Source organism: Diorhabda sublineata, chromosome 3 (genome assembly GCF_026230105.1).
Source record: "Diorhabda sublineata isolate icDioSubl1.1 chromosome 3, icDioSubl1.1, whole genome shotgun sequence".
NCBI lineage: Eukaryota > Metazoa > Arthropoda > Insecta > Coleoptera > Chrysomelidae > Diorhabda > Diorhabda sublineata.
In genome coordinates this window covers 31,830,384-31,849,390 of record NC_079476.1, presented here as the reverse complement: position 1 = coordinate 31,849,390, position 19,007 = coordinate 31,830,384, and the positions used below count along the sequence as shown (strand labels likewise).

Genomic DNA, 19,007 nt, shown 5'->3' with positions numbered 1-19,007 from the left:
TCTAAAACTAACTCTGGACTAATATAATAGTTTATTATGGAATGTTAACGTGAGTGTTTGTGCGCTCTCTAGAGTTATTGAAATGTATAAAGGCGATTTACTGAAAAAGAGAAGAATGGAAACTACAGCCTAGGTCTAGGAGTTAAAGCTATAAAATATATGTTATTATTTCCAGAAAGCAGTTTATGGGGAGGATTTTATTTATATAAGTAATAGCTTAAATATTTAAACATTAAATAATTTCTCCTTTTCTTTTAAATAAAATGGCTTCATCTATTGCTTGAGCTGCGCAGTAAAACAATAATTTTTTTGTTCACTTGCGTCACATGACCTGAACATTGGCCCCGTGACCAAAATTGAAGAAGGAAAATTCAAAATTGTTTGCTACACACACATGGATATGCTGGATCCATTAGAATCTGGGTAAGATGTCTATTATCTGGCATTATTTTTGTTTATTATGTAACTACTGGCATGGAAATACAACATGTAAGTCTTTGAAGTCTGTGTTAAAAACTAAAAAGCACATTTAATATTAACTAAACCGCGATTAAAAACAAATACATAATTATGTGTATCATAATACTGTCAATTTTAACTATTTTATATTATTTGCATGATAATTTATGACCCTTCTGTTGAAATGAGCCTATGGCAAGGGGTATTTAATGAACTAATCATATTACCTTTGATTTGTTTGTTTCCTTGTTATCAACTCAAGTTTCAATGGTGGTTAATTTTAAACTACTATTCAGTTGTATCTATTATTATTGACTAATTTATTCCTAAATTTTGTATTTCGTACACATTGAATTGTTAATTAAATTTATTCAATTAATTAGAATCACTATCATTTATTTCGTTTAATCATAGTTTAAGCATTATTTATGTCTTATATTTGACTATTAACTTGTTTGTGCTTTTAATGTTATTTAACATTTTCTAGAGAGTCTGAAGAGGTGGATAATAAATTAATATTAAATGAAATACACATAAAGAGACAAATTAATGACAGTGATGAGGATGGTAATGTGGAACATCTTTCACCTCAAACTTTATTAGAGACATCTGACCACGAAGTGCAATACTCTATAAGATCTGCTGAAGGTAACTTAATCATACTTTGATAATAATTCAGGGTATTAAAATTTTTATATTGATAGTTTGTAAATATTTATTAGCTTATATTAAAATCTGTGTATCATCAGTGACTAAAGTTGGTATATTTAGGATAAGTTGGGACTTGACAATAGTCTATTGTTTTATTAGGAGTGAAATTGATACTTTTACGAATAAATTTGCTGATAATTTGTAAAATGCTGCATTCATTGGACTAAAAAAAAGGTGTGAAATTAACATGGATAAAAAATTAACAGAAACAAAACATCTAAGGCCCAATTCTACAAGTGAAGTTTAAACTACAGATATTGACTTTATCACATTTTATACATGGTGAATACTGACAAACTATGGTTTAGATGTTACTGAGGATATGGGGGTAGTTTGAAATAAAACAGGGGATCTGAACCTATCTTTTTCAAATTGTTCACATTTTTTAAATATTGTAAAGGGTTTTGGTAAAATGATTTAAGTTTTACCCTTTTATATTTGATGAACTTGACGATGGTGATGGATGAAGAAATTATTAACATTGTCAACATGCAAAAAACCAAATGTTATTTGTCCTAGAGCAAATACTTAAATTGTCCCTCATATTTTTTAAATTTGTTGGGCTTCTATCAAAAATATTTCTTTGAATTTTTTCACAAGGTTAACCAAAAGTAGTAATCCATAGAAATTGCACGATTGTTTTGGTGTTAAGCTATCAAATACTTACTTAATTTCATTTTCGATTACTAATTAATTGAATAGCCAAAAACAGATCAACAAATACTGCTTTTTACCATTAGTAGCCATATATTGGTTTCAATTGGAACATGTTACGATCCTATTGTGGCCACCTGTGCATTTTTACTGGCCACTAATGGATCAAAAAATATTGCGTTCTTGCTATTTGTGGACATTTAGTGGCTACAATTGGAACATGTTGAGATCCTATTTTGGCCTGGTTTAAGCTATTCTAAAGTAAATGTCCATGAATATCTTTAAAACAATCGGAAGAATCACTGAAGAAAAAATTAGACATTGGTTTCAAGAAACAATTGATCTACTAGTAAATGACCAAGATGTTCTAGAACAACCGGAAAGAATATGGAACATGGATGAGAGGTCATTCTATTTATGTTCCAAAGGTGGACTACTTCTAACTGACAATACTTTTTCAAGCTCCGAGAACAGTATCTTAGTTAACAGGCTACTTGTTTCTTTTTCTGTTTCAAATTCTACACCTACTAATAACAGTATGTTTTTTGAACCTAAGAGAAAACCATTACATTCTCATATATCCAAGCAAAGAAAGAGGGAAATTATGCTTTCCGTTCTAACGTCTAAAAAGTGGTTGGAACTTGAGGAACTGTTATAAACAATTCTAAGAACTAGCTTGATGTAAAGTTGGACAACATATAATAAACAAATTGTACTATTAATATTATTTTTCAAAGAGTTTCTTTTTGTACATATAATGTTTATAAATTTATTTTAACCAATAAATCAATTAATACTAATTAGTTACTCTAAATTTACATCAGGATTGTAGAGATTAACTCAAAAGTAAACCATAAACAGAAAAGATTCATCATTAACATTCAATGTACTAAAGTTATTTTGTTTTTAGGAAACATGATTACCTACAGGGTTCTTCAAGTAGACGATGGCAGTGTAGAAACGAATCCACAATTAGTTACAACAGGTGCTAGTGCATTCAATAATCCTGTATCTCAAGTGATAAGCAATAATTTAAATGGACAACTTTATGTTATTGGGAATGCTAGTGAAATGTTCACAGCACCAAGTGGGGCAAGAGCAATAGCACCTAGGACAGCCATTGTTGATACTAGTAGTAATTCGATCACGTCTAGCATGAAGAAGGTAATTATATTTTCAGTTATATCTTGTCCAATCAAATTTGTAATTTGTTCAGTACACCCAAATGCATAGTTTTGAAAATGTAGTCCTAACTAGCGAACTCATTTTACTTCTTTATTCGGTAATCGGTGCAATATATCTTGAATGGTTCTGCTGGGTTCAGGTAACCAGTTTTGTGTCTATATAAAATCTGGCAAGATAGTAGAACTGCACATCTTAAAAATATGTAGATGTAGAATAATGAAAATAATAAAGGAAATTATATAACTTTTGCCAACAAAATGAAATAGAAACTACTAAAAGTATTCCAAATATACATCATCAGAAAAGAACTATGAATACAGCTGTACTAACTTTATTTCTTCTTTTATACATCTGAGAACTGTGACTAATGGTGTCAAAATATTTATATATATAATAGTAATTTGGTTAGAAAGCCCTAGTTTATTATGTCAAACAACTGCTTATTATATTTGATATCGATTTTTATTTTCACTTGAGGCGACACCAAGAGAATAGGATAAAGTTAGAAAATATTTACAGTTTTTTCCAGTCCTTCATTCAGCGACCTATTTTTAGGTCACACCAAGTTTTGTGACTAAAGCCAACAGTGCATTAAAAATAAAATCTCGAAGCAAGATTATTTAACTAAATGTAACCAAATCCATCAGTGCATTTGGGTGTAAGTAGTTTTTATTCATCTTGGAAAATTTTCTACTGTTACAAAAAGTGCTTCCTGCAGTGGAAAAACCAGCAATTGTAATGAGCTCTTTATAATATTATTGTCACTTTAAAATCTAGCTTATTTAATAAAAATACTCCACATCTACAAGCATTTTGAACAACATTTTAATGAAAAATTCGATATGAAAGTCGATATAATCGCTTTCTTGCATATGAAACTAAATTTCCATGTGGTGAAGACCATTTTTATGATCTTCACCGGCAAAGGATGTCCTCAGCACAGCTGTTAAAATTTGTGAATAGCAGTAAATATGAATAATTTCCTAGTAAAAGTGTAAGTAGAGAAAATATTAGGCAGGTATCCATATTGTGCAGTTCCGTTTGTTAGGAAAAATGAGGAAATACGTTTCAGAGAGACAAAATTTTCACAAAGCGGTGGTTAGTGGCGATTTGCAAGATCAATTACCTCTCTAATCTGTCACCCTCGGGACTGAGAGTGTGGTCGGAACGCAAAAAAGTTTGGATTATCATAATATACAGAACATTTTTATTTACATACATATACATAGATTATTTTAGGAATATATTATATTTTATGTTATTATATGTTGTATGAGAAGGGTTCTAGTGTATAATCATTCGAAACATATACATGTTTGTGATAAACCGCCCGAATTTCTTTTTCCATTTTGTTGATGAAGGTTAAGTTTGTAACTATAGAATGTTACTTTTAGAAAGACGAAAGACGTAGGGCAACACATAATGAAGTGGAACGAAGACGGCGGGATAAAATCAATAACTGGATAACGAAACTAGCATCTATAATGCCAGAAAATACTAATGGAGAAATTCGAGCTAATGGTCATTATGACGGCCAATCGAAAGGTGGTATTTTAGCAAAAGCTTGCGATTATATAATGGACTTGAAAGATATTGCAGAAAAATATGATATGTTATCACGTGAACATAATGATTTGCTTCATACCTTAGAAATTGTTAATTCTAAAAACACTAATTTAGAAAAAGAAAATAGAGAATTGAAAGCTTTGTTGAAAAAGAATAGTATTCTTTATGTACCTACTGATTTATCTTAATGTTGTTGAATATTTAAAGGTCGTTTTAGAATTAAAATGGAGACTCTGTTGTGATTATTTTGTTTGTAAAGAATTTTTTTATTGTTTAGTTAGAAAATACATGAAATTAATATTCGAATCCGGTAAGGATAGCTTTAACTTGGATTGTAATCCAAAATGTCACTTTAAATTTATATATAATATATGTAACATAGATGAAATATTTCATTTATTATCAACATATTCATAATTTTTATATTGATTTAGGAAACTAAAATTTGAACGGGACATTATGTTAGAATCAAAATGTTAACTGATTTCATTGGAAAAATCATATTTAATGTATAATTTATAGAAAAATAAAAATATTTATACAAATAATATAGAAATTTGTAATCCATACCTGAACTATCATTTCTTCAGCCTTTGAAATTAGATTAAAAGTTTTTCCATTAATTTGAGAAATTTCTTGGATGCAGCGAGAAATTTAGATAACTAATACAATATCTTAACAACGCCACCAATAGTTCAACATGCACTAGAACTTCTTTGATATTTGGAACTGCGTAATTTTTTTTATGATGTCATCAGGAAATTTTCCAATTCAGTGCTGCACTCCTAGACGAATCACGGTGCAATGTTTATTGAAAAATGAGTTATTTTTCTGGATTTTCTATCACAGTTTGTTTTCTACACTGGCGTCAAAGTTAACTTAGTTAACTAGCTTACTACCCTCTTATCTTGTTCCCATATATTAAGCATTTCTCACTTAGAAGTCTTTTTCTATTTCTAATGCTCAGTATTTGACGTCGTTTCTCCATCAAAGCAGGTCACCGGCAGAGCAGATGCTCGATTGTCTGTTCTTCTCTATTACACTCTGTACATTAGTTGTTTGTTGTCACTCTCCTGTGCTAACCGAACAATATCCAGTTATCACTTCAATGGTCTTCCAGAAGGAGGGTTCTGTATTTTTTTTGCATTCTCTTGACCCTTGCCATATATATATATATATATATATATATATATATATATATATATATATATTTGACTCTGATTCTTGTGCCAATGGCATATTTTAATAATTCATAATTCCATCAGTAGTAGCACTATTATTGTCTGCTGGCATTCTCTCCCTTCGTCCCACCTTTAGCAAGCCGATCTGCCTTAGAGTTCTGTTTCAATTCATAATATTCAGGTACGAAGCAGAGACTTAACTTTAGATTCACGAACCCTGGAGAGTGCCTCACGACAGCTTATTACTACTTTTGGTTTTATCGCTTTTGTTGTGTTTCTGTTTGATTCACCATTTTCCCTAGCAGTCTGGTAGTTTTCTATATTACATATGGCGGGATAAAAGAATGCCTACAATCAGAAACCACAGCTTAAATTCTTTGATATTTTCGAAAGCCTCTTTGAGTAGCCAATATGAGAGTTATGTTGAGTCAAAAACACGTAACTTGTGGTGCAGTGAGAATGCAATTTGGACCGAGATTTTCGGATATTCATTCTCAGTCCAGAGAAGAGAAATTGTATTTTTTGGTCGGACATTCATTATTTCCTTGGGAAACAGTAAACTGGTATAGGTATAACTGTCTTCAATAATTTTTATCGATCAGGAACTTTGGGCAATATTAAATTTTTCATTAGGATATATCATATTCATTATTATTGTTAATGGTCGGGGATGTTATAAACACAATTGCATTGGCTCGTTACTCACACTTTTATGCACCCAACCAATTAGTATCTTAAAATGTTGAAATAATTTCTTTAATAGTTCTCAGAATTATATTAAAACCTATTTAAAACAAAAAAATGTATTTATTTTTAATAAATAAATATAAAACAAATATAAATATAAAACATAATTTAAAAGTCAAAATAGTTTACTTTCCTTCCAACATTCAGTTAGATCTTGACTAAGACATACAAAATCTAAATTAATATGCAACTTATGTTTTCTAAACTCAGTCGATTCTTTGGAATAAAATAAAATCACATTTGTTCATACATATTGAAAATTGTCGGTATTTTTAAGCAAAGGTTGGTGCTCAATTTTCCTTTCGATACTATATTTGGTTAACCAATCTATTTGTTCTGGTTTTATAATACCAAAACATGTACAATCAAAAAATTCTATCAGATTCATGAGAGGTCCTTTAGAAAAGGGACTCTGACCTCCATTTGAAATAAAATGTGCATATCGTCCTCGATTCATCCTTTCATTTGTTGTCATGCCAAGGCAACTAATCTAAAAATAACAAAAATATTTACTAAAATCCATTCAATTGCTATTAAAGACTGTGCAAAAAAAATCAATCATTCTTTCGTGTTTGTTGTGGAGGTGATTTAGAAAAAAGAGTCACATAATAATAAATATTCAAATTAAGAAAATAAGAATGAATTTATAGGTCAGAATGATTACAGAAAAGCCCGTGTTGGTCTAAGGGGACGTGTCCTTCCTGCGCCCTCAACTTAAAGGTAAAACAGCGCCCTCTGCCTTCGAACGAAAATTACGATTTTTCTGTATTACGTCTTTATTTGCCACAAGGCGTTGAAATTGGGTGCGATAAGTGCAACTCGTTGGCAAAGAGGAAGTAATTCCACCGTAAAAATATTTGGCAGACAACTGGACGTCAAGCACTCTTGCTCCTCACTAAAAAAAATATGTCTTCTGTGAACTTATATCGTTACAAAAGATTTCCTCATCGGCTGATTTCAACCCTATAATTAGGAGCAACGCTATAGGGCTGCTTACTAAATTCCTAGAAATTGAGATAGTAAATATTGCAATGACTGTTATCAGACTCTCCAAACGAAAAACCTTGACTTTGTTCAATTCTGAAGACTAATAGCCTCAGTAATAGTAAGACTGAAAGACCTTCGACCCAGGTTCAATGTAACACTACAAGCAGCAATGACGTTTGTTGCTAAATTTAATGAAAAGGTTGAGACGTCCTCAAAATTCCAGGATCTGAAAGATTTGTAGATTGAACCTAATTTCAAAATCAAGTGAACAATGAAAGTAAAGAAAATGGCCGGAGAAAATGTTGAGTTTTTTCATCTCCTGAAGATGTTTTTAGGATAAATGTTTTAACTTGATTGTAGATACAATGAACCAAATAATGAAAATCCGTTTAGCCAAGCATAAACTGGTGTATTTGGACTTTGCTGTCTTCGACCCTAGAAAATTTGATCAAATTAATGCAAAATTGCCTTGGACAAAATGAGTGCATTGATTGCATTGGTGCACAAAGACAAGTTCAGACAAGAAATATCTAAATAGAAACTAAAAGATGTGATAGTTTTCTTGTCGCCTAATACAACTGCCTTAGTCCAACCAATGGATCAAAGCGTTATATCAATTTTAAGGCTTATTACTTGCGGCAAACATTGAAGCAGATGTTTGAAAAAACAGACAGAAAAGAGAAACAAGAAACATCAGCTAGTCTTTCTAATGATGAGCTCAAGGAATTAACTGAGAAAGAAGAAAACAAAAATATTCTTCTAACAGAATGCAAAATAAAAAACTCAAACTTCATTAGATGCCTTGTTGACTCAGATAAATGGAAACACAGAATAGACTGAATGATCTGACTTAGAATTTTATTATATACCTAACCAATTTTCTATCCATCTTCCCCTAACCCCATACACGCTCTACTTTGATGGAACGTATTATTCGCGTTAAGCGGGGTCTCACTGTAGTAAAATGTCATCGTCTACAGTTACTTTACATCCCCCTCTCTTCCTATGGTCTCTTTCCTTTTTTTAGTATTCATGAACTCTTATGCGTAAGTGAGAGGAACTCAAAACTGGTAATGAAGAGCAAGCAATAAGCCTGATGTCTCTTTCTGAGCGAAGCGAACGGCGCGCCCCTCACCCCTGTGTCACCGTCCTTTCGATGTACCCAGCACGGACCAGATTACGGATCAATTAAGAAATCGTCGATATATCAATGCTTAAGTTTAAATTCTAACTAATAAACAGCATTTATGAGCAAAATGGAATATTTTTATACTAAATTATATTTGTTTAAAATATATTTAAAACTGCTCACCTGATATATTTGACATACTAATAACATAAAAACCCATATCGAATGGAACAAAGCATTGACAGCTACCCATGCCACCCAGGTATTACATTGACCTATTAAAATAATTGATTTCCAAAAGCTGTCAGTAGATGCAAATTTACAAGATGTGGTGTTTTGCCAATATTTAAAAGATCCATACATCAACTGCATACACATAATTACTAAGCTGGTTAAAAAACCGATGAAGTGCTTATGATTTTTTGCCCCTAAAATAAACACGTTTCAAATCATCTACCTTGGAAAAGAGAATTAAGATATTTTGTATACGGATATATTTAAAGCTTTTATTTTAAATATAAAACTCTATGATTTCACTGTTACAAACAGGATTATCGAAAATGTATGGGGAAAATGCAAAAACATTATCATGTTCAACAAAGTGTGATTAATATTCTGACTTTAATGTTGTTTATTTGTGGACTAGCTTCAATATTAGCCTTCAGTTAATATATGTGATGCAATAGAATAGACCCCACCCTTATATTTATACCTGACCACAACAGGGTCGGATTGTGTATGGTCCCAACGCCTTTGTTTCTATCAGTTCATTTCGAGCCATGAAACAATGTGTATTATAAAGTTCGATAGTTTCTTTTAAAATGCCAAACAGCGCAAATGTTTCACCGTTTAGGCAAAAATGATATTTAAAACTTATTTCTTAAAGTTAGTAGAGCGAGGCCACGAAAAATAGTTTTCATTGAAGTATCTCTGAAAGTACAGTTTGGAAATTGTGAATAATTCGATAGACAATGGTGTACTAAGGTACACGAATTTTTTCAATCGCAATTTTTATGCAATGTATGCAGAACAAAAAGTGCCAACGTTATTTTCACTTTCACTGAAACTGTTCCAGGAAATTGAAGGTGAAATTAATTGTTCCACAACTTTGTGGTATAATCAACGTCGTTTGGGGTTTTTATAGTACAGCTAGTAGTCCACGCTACTAAGGGTTTTCACCTCCGATTTCCATGAACCTGTATTGATTTTAATGAAATTTTGACAGCATGTAGGGAATATTTCAAAAAGCAAAATCTACCCTAAGCCGATGTGTGCTTTTGCTCGAGAGGTGAGTTCCATCCCAACTAGAGGGCGAAAATTTTTATGTGGAAAATACCAGCAGGCAATTGATGGAGGACAAATTTTTAAGCAAAAAATATTTTTTTCATTAATTTTTTTTGAAAAATATGAATATCATTGGTTTGATAGTTCCCAAAGTCCAGCTTCAGAAGAATTATCTTCTGACATACAAGGTACCCTATTAATACCATTGTTATTAATTGATTCATTATAATATAATTTACTTAATTTTTTCATGTTATTACAGATTGAGGAAAATGAAAAAGATTAAGGTGACAGCGATGTTAGTAGCGAAGATTTCTCAGATGTATCTGATGAAAATTAATTTTTTTTTGTTAATACACAAATTTTTCTATCCATCTTACTGAAAAATAAAGTTATTTGAAAAGATGTTTTATTGTAGGACATTGTTCCATTTGGGCAGAGAGCAAACACATTAACCTATTTGTAATATTTTTATCCTACAGTTAGTAATGAGGAAAATGGTATTAACCATTTATGAGCATAGGACCGGGATAACGTACCATGCAATTTGTATGCATATTCCCTATTGTATAAAAGCATTGGAAGAATCAATTTCAATTAAAAGCTGATGACTGCTAATTGAGAAGATTTATTTTGACTCTATTTGTACATCACTATAACTCATAACTCCTCTCAACTGTTATTATTCTAAAGCTTAAAGGTACCGAGTAACAAATTCATCATTACATTTAATTTTGCTTCCAATTATTTTTTTTTTGTTCACAGAATTAAGAATGTTGATTTGAAAGATATTGTACTAAAAAGGGGTACAGCAAATTTAATTAAAATTTATAAGTTTTTCATTAAAAACCATCCATTTATAAGTTCTTACCTATACAATTAGCCACCCACGGACAGTGATGGTCAAATCTAGCAACGCAATGATTACAAACACCGCAATGTTTTGATCTTAAAGGCCTCCTAACAAGACAAGCCGAGCAAAATAAAGATGGTTCGAAACTTCCAGGACCTAATTCTGCTAATTCCAATATAGTCTAAAAACAATAAAAAATGGATTTTTAGTACTACATGTTCATCTATGATGAATACAATAGTGAGTGAGTTATAAAATGAAGGAGCAAATTCTCTTTTAAAAAGATTTGATTTTCAATTATTTCAGCCCTTTATGAATAACTGAATATTTATAAATAGCTACAGAGGTTTTCATGTATCTATTCATCAATTCTTTTATATTCATTATTATTACTCTTCTAGGAAAATAAAACACCAAAGTTTTTTACATAAATGTTGCATTAAAATTGTAATGAAGAATTTTGGTGACACTAGACATAACAATTGTGAAATTATTACTAATTAATACTTACTCTAAACTGTAACTGTTGTGATGTATTGACAACCCCAGCGTCACCTAGCCAAGATTTGATAAAACAATACCATAACAGCAATGAACTCGCTAAGAAAACGACAGTTAAAAAGAAGGGAGTTACAGGTGCAATATATATTAACCACGTAAAATAAAACCAAGCTTTTGTCGAGATATAAATACTGAGAGGTAGCAAAGACATCAATCTGTCATCATATAATACCTGTGCTGCATAATGTATTACTATATACAAACATACTAAAAGAAAAACTTTTATTATTACTATTAAGTTTGTTCCTAAAATAGCGCCTGCAATGTAGAAAGCCATAAAAGGGGTTCCTACCATACACCACCATCTCATTCTCTGAAAAAACAAAAATTATTATTAATTATCTTTTTGTTTGGATATCTTTGCTAGCTAGATTATGAGCGTTTTCGTATTTGAAATGTATCAAAATTAAACACCAAAGTGTATTTACACACCATACATTAATACTGAAATGTCTTTGGGGATTTCTTGGATGAGCAATAAATTTTCTCGACACCAACAATGCATGTTCTTACGATTAAACATATCCCTATTTGAAAAATATGCTTCGTCGGTCATAAAATGGATTTTAAAAAATTGCAGTTCTGCCAACACATATTTACAAACCATTGAGAAAAAATCAATCTTTTTTCATTATCACCGGGTAGTAATGTTTGCACTGGTCGGTACTTGTAGGGCACAAACTTAAATTTTGTGAGAATTCTCCAAATTGTAGATAAACTTAAGCCACTATCCCTTGCCAAATCTCTGGTTAAATTATTTTTGTACGCTCAAAATATGCAAACACGTTTACTTCTACTTGTTCACTTATTATGAATTGTTTCTTGGTTCTCACCATTACAAATACAGTTTTGTTATTTCTGAATTTTCTATATAACTTAAGAAAATATCTTCTGTTTGGCTGATCACGTTCGGGATACATTTGACCATATCGTTCCAATGCTTGAAAACTATTTTTTCTACGCATGATATAAGCTTCTAATATATCGCATTTCCCTAAATGTGTAAACACCATTTAATAAACTTATAGTTTTAAATCTTAATCCACATAGACTAATACAAATTACATGTTCTTTGACAGAAGTGTAATTCTCTGATGCATGAAATGATGTTTTTTGTTTGATGCACACCACCAACTTGTCAAAAGGATAAATATTAACAGCCAACTTGTTAGAAATATGAATAGGCTAATATCTTGTTATCTTTTTAAATTTACACTAATGTTGTATAGGAGCTTTTATATTCTGCAAATAATTTGGAAAAGTTTGAGCCAAAAATATTCAGGGTGTTCTATTAAAAAATATTCTATTTTTTCGATTTACTCGAAAACGGTATAAGCAATTGTTTTTCTGTTTTTACCATCTTAATCAGCGTGAAAAATACTACTACTTTGCTAATTAACCGACTTTGTATCTAGAATATTAAAAAAGTTAGCAATAGTCCGCACCTAATTTGAAACACCCACAATAATAAAATAAATAATTAGTTCAGTTTCGGCGAATTTAAATTGTATAGTTTCTAGTAAGAACATAAAATTCATAGAGAATTTATTGATAGAAATTTTGATTGTTTTGATTGTGAATGACATTAAATTTTATAGGTTAGGTCGTTTCGAAAGCTCGGAATATATTAAAGTTAGTACACTTAGGTGTTTCATTGCCACGTTCCCAATACGTTTTCAATTTCTTTGACTTATTGTATATTTTTATTGAGTTGGGTTTAAGTCGATTGAAATAATGTTAAAATGGTTATTTAGACATTATAATGACGTTTCGGTCTTTTCTTTAGAACTTTTTCAAAACCAAAGAGTAATTTGTATGTTGCACTTTCAAATTTTGAAAATATTTTTTTCAATTAAACACTATATGACGATATTTTTCACTTAAATCATCACAATAAGGACAGCATAATTAAAATACAGTGACCATTATATATATATATATATATATATATATATATATATATATATATATATATATATATATATATATATATATATATATATATATATGTATATTTGGATTTTATCGAGCATTATGAAAAGACTTATAAATAAAAATTTTATAATATAAATGTGAAATTATATTTCTTTTTGATATTTAAAAAAAATAATTCCAATAAAATAAATAATATGAAATAAAAAAATAAAAATTTTTATTTCATATTTCACTGAATTTATGTAACATTTTTTAATTATAAGTCTTTTGATAAAGCTAAACGTCAAGATTAAATAAAATCCAAATAAAAATCAACTCAAGAAGTTTTAGTATATATATTTCAGGAAGTTATAGGTAAATTAGTATATAACATAACATTAAGTGGAAAGATCATAAGACTACTACATTCATCCATTGTTCTAGGTTTTTATTTATTTGTTAGATATTTATAATACCAATAATATTTAAAAGATTATATGGTAATTATTTCAAATTATTATAATTTAAAACTTCAATTGATATTACATAATGTGTTTATTTATCAGTAAATTTGATCACAATATTATGAGTACTTTAATATACAACAAATGTCGTCAAATGTACTTTTCTGTTTGATAATATTTATGATAAAATGATTACTCACACTTTTATAACAAATTGCACAGTTACTAAAATCATTAAATTGTTTCACTTGCCAAATGGTTTTTTTGACTTTTTATTTTCCAATTGGGCATCATTTCAAAGAAAAAAATTAAAATTTCGAAAAGTGTAGTTCATAAAACTGGATGAAGATCAGAATTGATTGTGCAGTCTCAAGCCATGATCCACTATAATAAATGCTAATTGTTTTAGCAATATTTTCTAGCAAATAACAAGTAACACATTTTTGTGAGGAGCTTTGTTAGATAAACTGCTATTAACCTTTAGCGGCTGGCGTGTGGTCCCTGAGTCTTTATGGAACCACCCACTTGTTCGTTTCACCCCCTACCATACCATACCACACTGGTAATATCTAAGTTGGAATAAAATATCCGTACTATTGTGACAATCATTGGAAAGTTATAAATGCTTGCTGAACAAGAGTCCGTTTGCCAGCTTTGAAATTATTCAGAATGTGGTCTCTTGTGATAATTGAAGATATTGTATTTGGTGACGAGGAGGAGGAAAGAGAAAAATATAATTTAGAGGAAAGGTTCGATTGTAGTTTTGTGATGAATATGTTGGTGAAAACCTAACTTTCTTGGCAAAGATGGAACTACTGTTTGACAGTATCTTATACCCCCAAAAAATATGAACGCACTCGAAAATACACTTAATCATTTACCAGGCGCTAGACAAATCACTAGAAATTTTAAAAGTGACTAAAAATTATGCTTTTTAATGAATATCATTATCGAACAAACATGCTATTCAGAAAATTGAAAAAAAAATATAGTCATGAGAGAAACTAACTGCATAGAAATTCGCGATCTAGTGTTATTATATTTGGGAGAAGTGCTGAGAGTAAATATAGATGAACTTTGGAACACTAATGACACAGGAGTTCAGCTATTATGTAAAAAATTTGATGAAGATCACCCTGAAGAAAATTTTCTAAATCAAATATAAAAGAAGAGACTATTTAGATTAAATATAACATTTTTGTGTAATACTTTGTTTTAGATTTGATTAATTTGTTTTCTCTTAGGATGATAAAAATCTGAGTGTGAATTAATTTGGTATTATTTTTAGGATGCAAAAAATAATTTGTACCTCTTTTGAATAAAATTTATGTTGATTATACTTTCTTGGTTACTTCCAATTTATATTGAACAGTTTATAGAAAAAAACATACGAACTGTCAATCCGCGTGCCAGTCCTTAAGTACCAGGTGTGAGCGCCAGCTACGAAAGGTTAGACTATTATTTCGCACTGCCAGAGTGCTAGGTAAACTAGAAACTAGAAATTTTAATGCAGTCACTTGGGAAATTTAAAATAAACTGTGGAAATATTGAGTGCAAAAATCCTTTTCTTTTAAGATATTATACTTTTAGATTTTTAAGCTTAATATAATTTTGGAAGTAAAGTTTTCTATTTTAATAACATCTGGTAAACACATTTTTAACCTTGTGAAACAATATATTTTAGTATTTCCTAAAGTTTTCGAGCCGCAAGTCACAAAACCAGGTATAAGTAAAAATATAAAATAGATATTGAATACCCAAAATATATTAAGTTAAGGATCAACCATAGTACAATAATTGTAAGAAGCAAGTTCTCTCCGATTCTTAACATTGTAAAGTCATACCTCCGAAACTCTAATAATAAAATAGTTTTCCAATTATTAACGAATTTAATAATTTTTTCATAAATACACTGTTACCTAATCCATAATCCCAACATAAACTTTATAATGCAGTGCACATGCCTGCACTGGGCTGTTAGGTAAGTTCATTTATGAGCCTATGGATCCAATACAATATAACCACATTTTATTGAATTACCAACTTTTATCAAATTAATCATAAAAATATATGAGGCACAATTATCAGATGTACTTTGACTTCAATTGTTTAGAAACTAGAATAACTTGTTGGTAAGTTGGTTAATAGTATCATTAGCAAAAAAAATATTAAAAATTTCTAAAATTATACTTACTTTGTCATGTGTTATCCTATAGAAAATATTATTTGATTTAGATTCAGAATGTTCCTTGATAACATCGGAAACCTTAGGACTAACCCAAATACTACCTACTTGTGATTGTAGCATTGATAAAGGCGTTTCTCCTCTATTATTTGGGGTGTATAAACTGGCGTGACCCTAGAAATATAAAATTAGATAAAAAATTATGTTCTCAAGATTAGAGATATGAATAACAATTTTAGATATAGTACTTCTAGAATTCTTAGTAGTTGTTCCCTCATAATTCTACCAAATGGTTGGGTATATATATATATATATATATATATATATATATATATATATATATATATATACTATTTTTTTTTACTTTTTAATTCAACAACTGTAAAGTAAATTACCGTACTTGTAATATTAATGTAGATATTGCTGAAGCATTTCTAGATAAAATAGCCCAGTGCAGTGCTGTGTTGCCTTGATGATCAATTATATTTACAGAAGCTCCTAAGGTTAATAATAATCTGGTGGGATCTAAACTACACACTTTCCACACAGCCCACATTAGTGGTGTCATACCGACTCGATCAACTAAATCTGGACTGACTCCTCTAGCTATAAAGTATGCCACCTAGAACAAACAAACCTAAAGAAAGGGAGATGGATGGCTGTAATTGATAATTCAACTCCAGTTATATATCTTATAATATTCAGATACTTCAGGAAAATCAAACTCGTTTATTTAAAAACATCTAATGAATAACGAAATTTCAAAAACCAAAATTTAAATGCAATGTTTTTTTATAAATGGTTTATTTAGATTTTAATAAAATTTTCACACTATAAAAGAAATTCTATAAATGATAAATTATTTTCACACAAACAAGAGGGGCTAAAAAATTAAACAATATCAATTTCAATTTAAGGTAAGAGCACCATAGCCAGACAGTGTTCCTAAAGGCAACACTTTTGATCCTCAAAATTAAGAAAACTATCATTGTCTTCATCTATCTGTTAAAAAGTAAATTAGAAATAGGATCCCCTTCATGTATTTACCACATTAAACAACTGACTTTCCTCCATTTAGTAGAGTAAACAATGTTTGGGTTCATATCAAATAAATTGTGATATTTCCGTGAATTATATTATATTAATATTTCTAATAAAATAATGCTAAAGTAAGTACTCTTAAATACATATCTTAAAACTTAACTTGAGAGTATATTCTTGATATTTTTAGTTTTCTGTAACTTTAGGGTAATAACCATTTAACTATGGAACCTGAAATCAAAGTTACTTTGTTTTTTTTTCAAAATGAGGGGTGGGTCGACATTGGGTACACATTTTTTTATTCATCAGTGGTTGACATGTTATGTCGACTATAGGTACAATGAAGAATGTGTTGAATCACAAAGTAGACAAAAGTTTGAACAGCTTTGTTTAATTTCACATATCTACATTGGCGTGGTTTACCTCTAGCAATTGCTCCAAAACACTTTATTGCACCAAGAACCATCCTTTGTGAAAAATTTCATGGAAAATATCCTGAGTGGAAAAAATAGAACCTTCCTCAATGTTTCCTCCAGAACAAAAAGAACAAATTGTTAACTGGAAAAAATTGATGGCAAAGAGGAAGTTTGTAATAACAAAGATTAACATAATATCATGTGCTGGGAAAGTAGCAGCTGAGTTGAAAATCGATCTTGACGCAAAAAATTACAAGATTAGATGTAAATGGTTTCAGGTGTCACCATCCAAATTTATTCCAGCGTATTAGCCAAAATTCCACTTGTTTTTAATTTTTCTTAAGTACCTATGTAAAATCTGCATTTGCAAATACCCATAATATTGATTACTTGTATTTGAATAATTAGAATTATTTTATTTTTCAACATCTTATTTATTTTAATTTTGTTATCAGTTAAGTAGTATTAATAGAGTGTTTGCCACTAGGGTATCTTTGCACTTTTAAATAAAAAATGCATATCAAAAGAAATAAAGATGTTCAGAATTTCTAATTATGTCAGTTTACTTAGAACTAACTACTGAATAACCCTACATTAAAAATGGAAGATATTCTTTATTTTTTTGAAATTGTTTTTTAAAGATCTTCACTAAAGTGTGGACCACTGGTGCTCTTACCTTATATGGAAGTTAAAAGAAGAGCAATTTACTAATTTTCACTCATAATTTGAATTCTTTATTAACAAAACTATTCAACTGATATATTAATGTCTACAATAACAACAAAATAATCTTCCCACAGTTTAATCAAAGTATATTTTATTTTGACAATTCTTCCGAAATTTTTGCTGTTGGTTATCAAAATGTAAACTATTAAAAGAGTATAGACTAAGTATACTACACAACAAAATTCATATCCTCACTTTTTCTTATAATCTTTACTTACTAGAGCAGTATGTCCAAACTGTGCTGCTAAATGTATACAAGAGCATCCTTCTGCATCTCTAATAGTAGAATCAGCTCCAGCGTTCATTAGAATAACAACAGCATCTAAATGACCTTGTCGAGTAGCCCAATGAAGAGGTGTTGCTTGTAATTCTCCACCAATAGCATCTACTTCAGCTCCATGATCAATGAAAAAAGAAATTATATCCTTTCTATTATTAATTGAAGCCCAATGCAATAATGTGACATTTTCAGAATCTCTCTGATTAACATCATATCCTCTTTCTAATAGTTCTTTTACTCGGTTAAAGGCCCCATACTAAAAATTAAGATATACAAAAATTGTTAAAGACTTATGTTAGATTAAATACTTGTGTAGCTTTTATGATATCAAAACTACTGCAATCATGTTCAATTACTGGAACTGTATTATCTTTAGATATTAAACTGTGATAATCCTTGTCGCTTTCAACACAACCTCCACCACTGGCAACTGCAGCACCACATGAATTCTGATACATTTTACATTAAAGATAAATGATTATTGATTGTAAAATGTTCATGAATCAATCTTAATACAAATGATTTTTTTAAAATCAAGTGTTGATTATTGCAGAAATAGATTAATCACCACCTATACACAAATGAACATGGTCGCCAACCATACCAATCGAGAAATATTTTAAATACTTGTCACAATTTGAACCGTTTGTGTTATATGTATATG

The 19,007-nt window shown here is 30.0% G+C and overlaps 2 protein-coding genes across 2 annotated transcripts; one reads left to right on the top strand and one right to left on the bottom strand.

Moving 5' to 3' along the window:
• Positions 1-25: 25 nt before the first annotated feature.
• Positions 26-5,137, top strand: LOC130441185 (upstream stimulatory factor). The gene is made up of 4 exons (XM_056774748.1): positions 26-423; positions 947-1,107; positions 2,735-2,988; positions 4,404-5,137. The coding sequence occupies exons 1-4, from the start codon at positions 395-397 to the stop codon at positions 4,761-4,763; spliced, it is 804 nt and encodes a 267-aa protein (XP_056630726.1). The 5' UTR covers positions 26-394; the 3' UTR covers positions 4,764-5,137.
• Positions 5,138-6,543: 1,406 nt separating this feature from the next.
• On the bottom strand, positions 6,544-19,000 carry LOC130441019 (palmitoyltransferase Hip14). Its single transcript, XM_056774468.1, has 8 exons — positions 18,652-19,000; positions 18,282-18,599; positions 16,281-16,502; positions 15,890-16,054; positions 11,268-11,630; positions 10,775-10,937; positions 8,803-9,047; positions 6,544-6,993 (listed from the first exon to the last, which is right to left on the bottom strand). Exons 1-8 carry the CDS (start codon positions 18,799-18,801, stop codon positions 6,748-6,750), a joined length of 1,872 nt encoding a protein of 623 aa, XP_056630446.1. The 5' UTR covers positions 18,802-19,000; the 3' UTR covers positions 6,544-6,747.
• Positions 19,001-19,007: the final 7 nt, after the last annotated feature.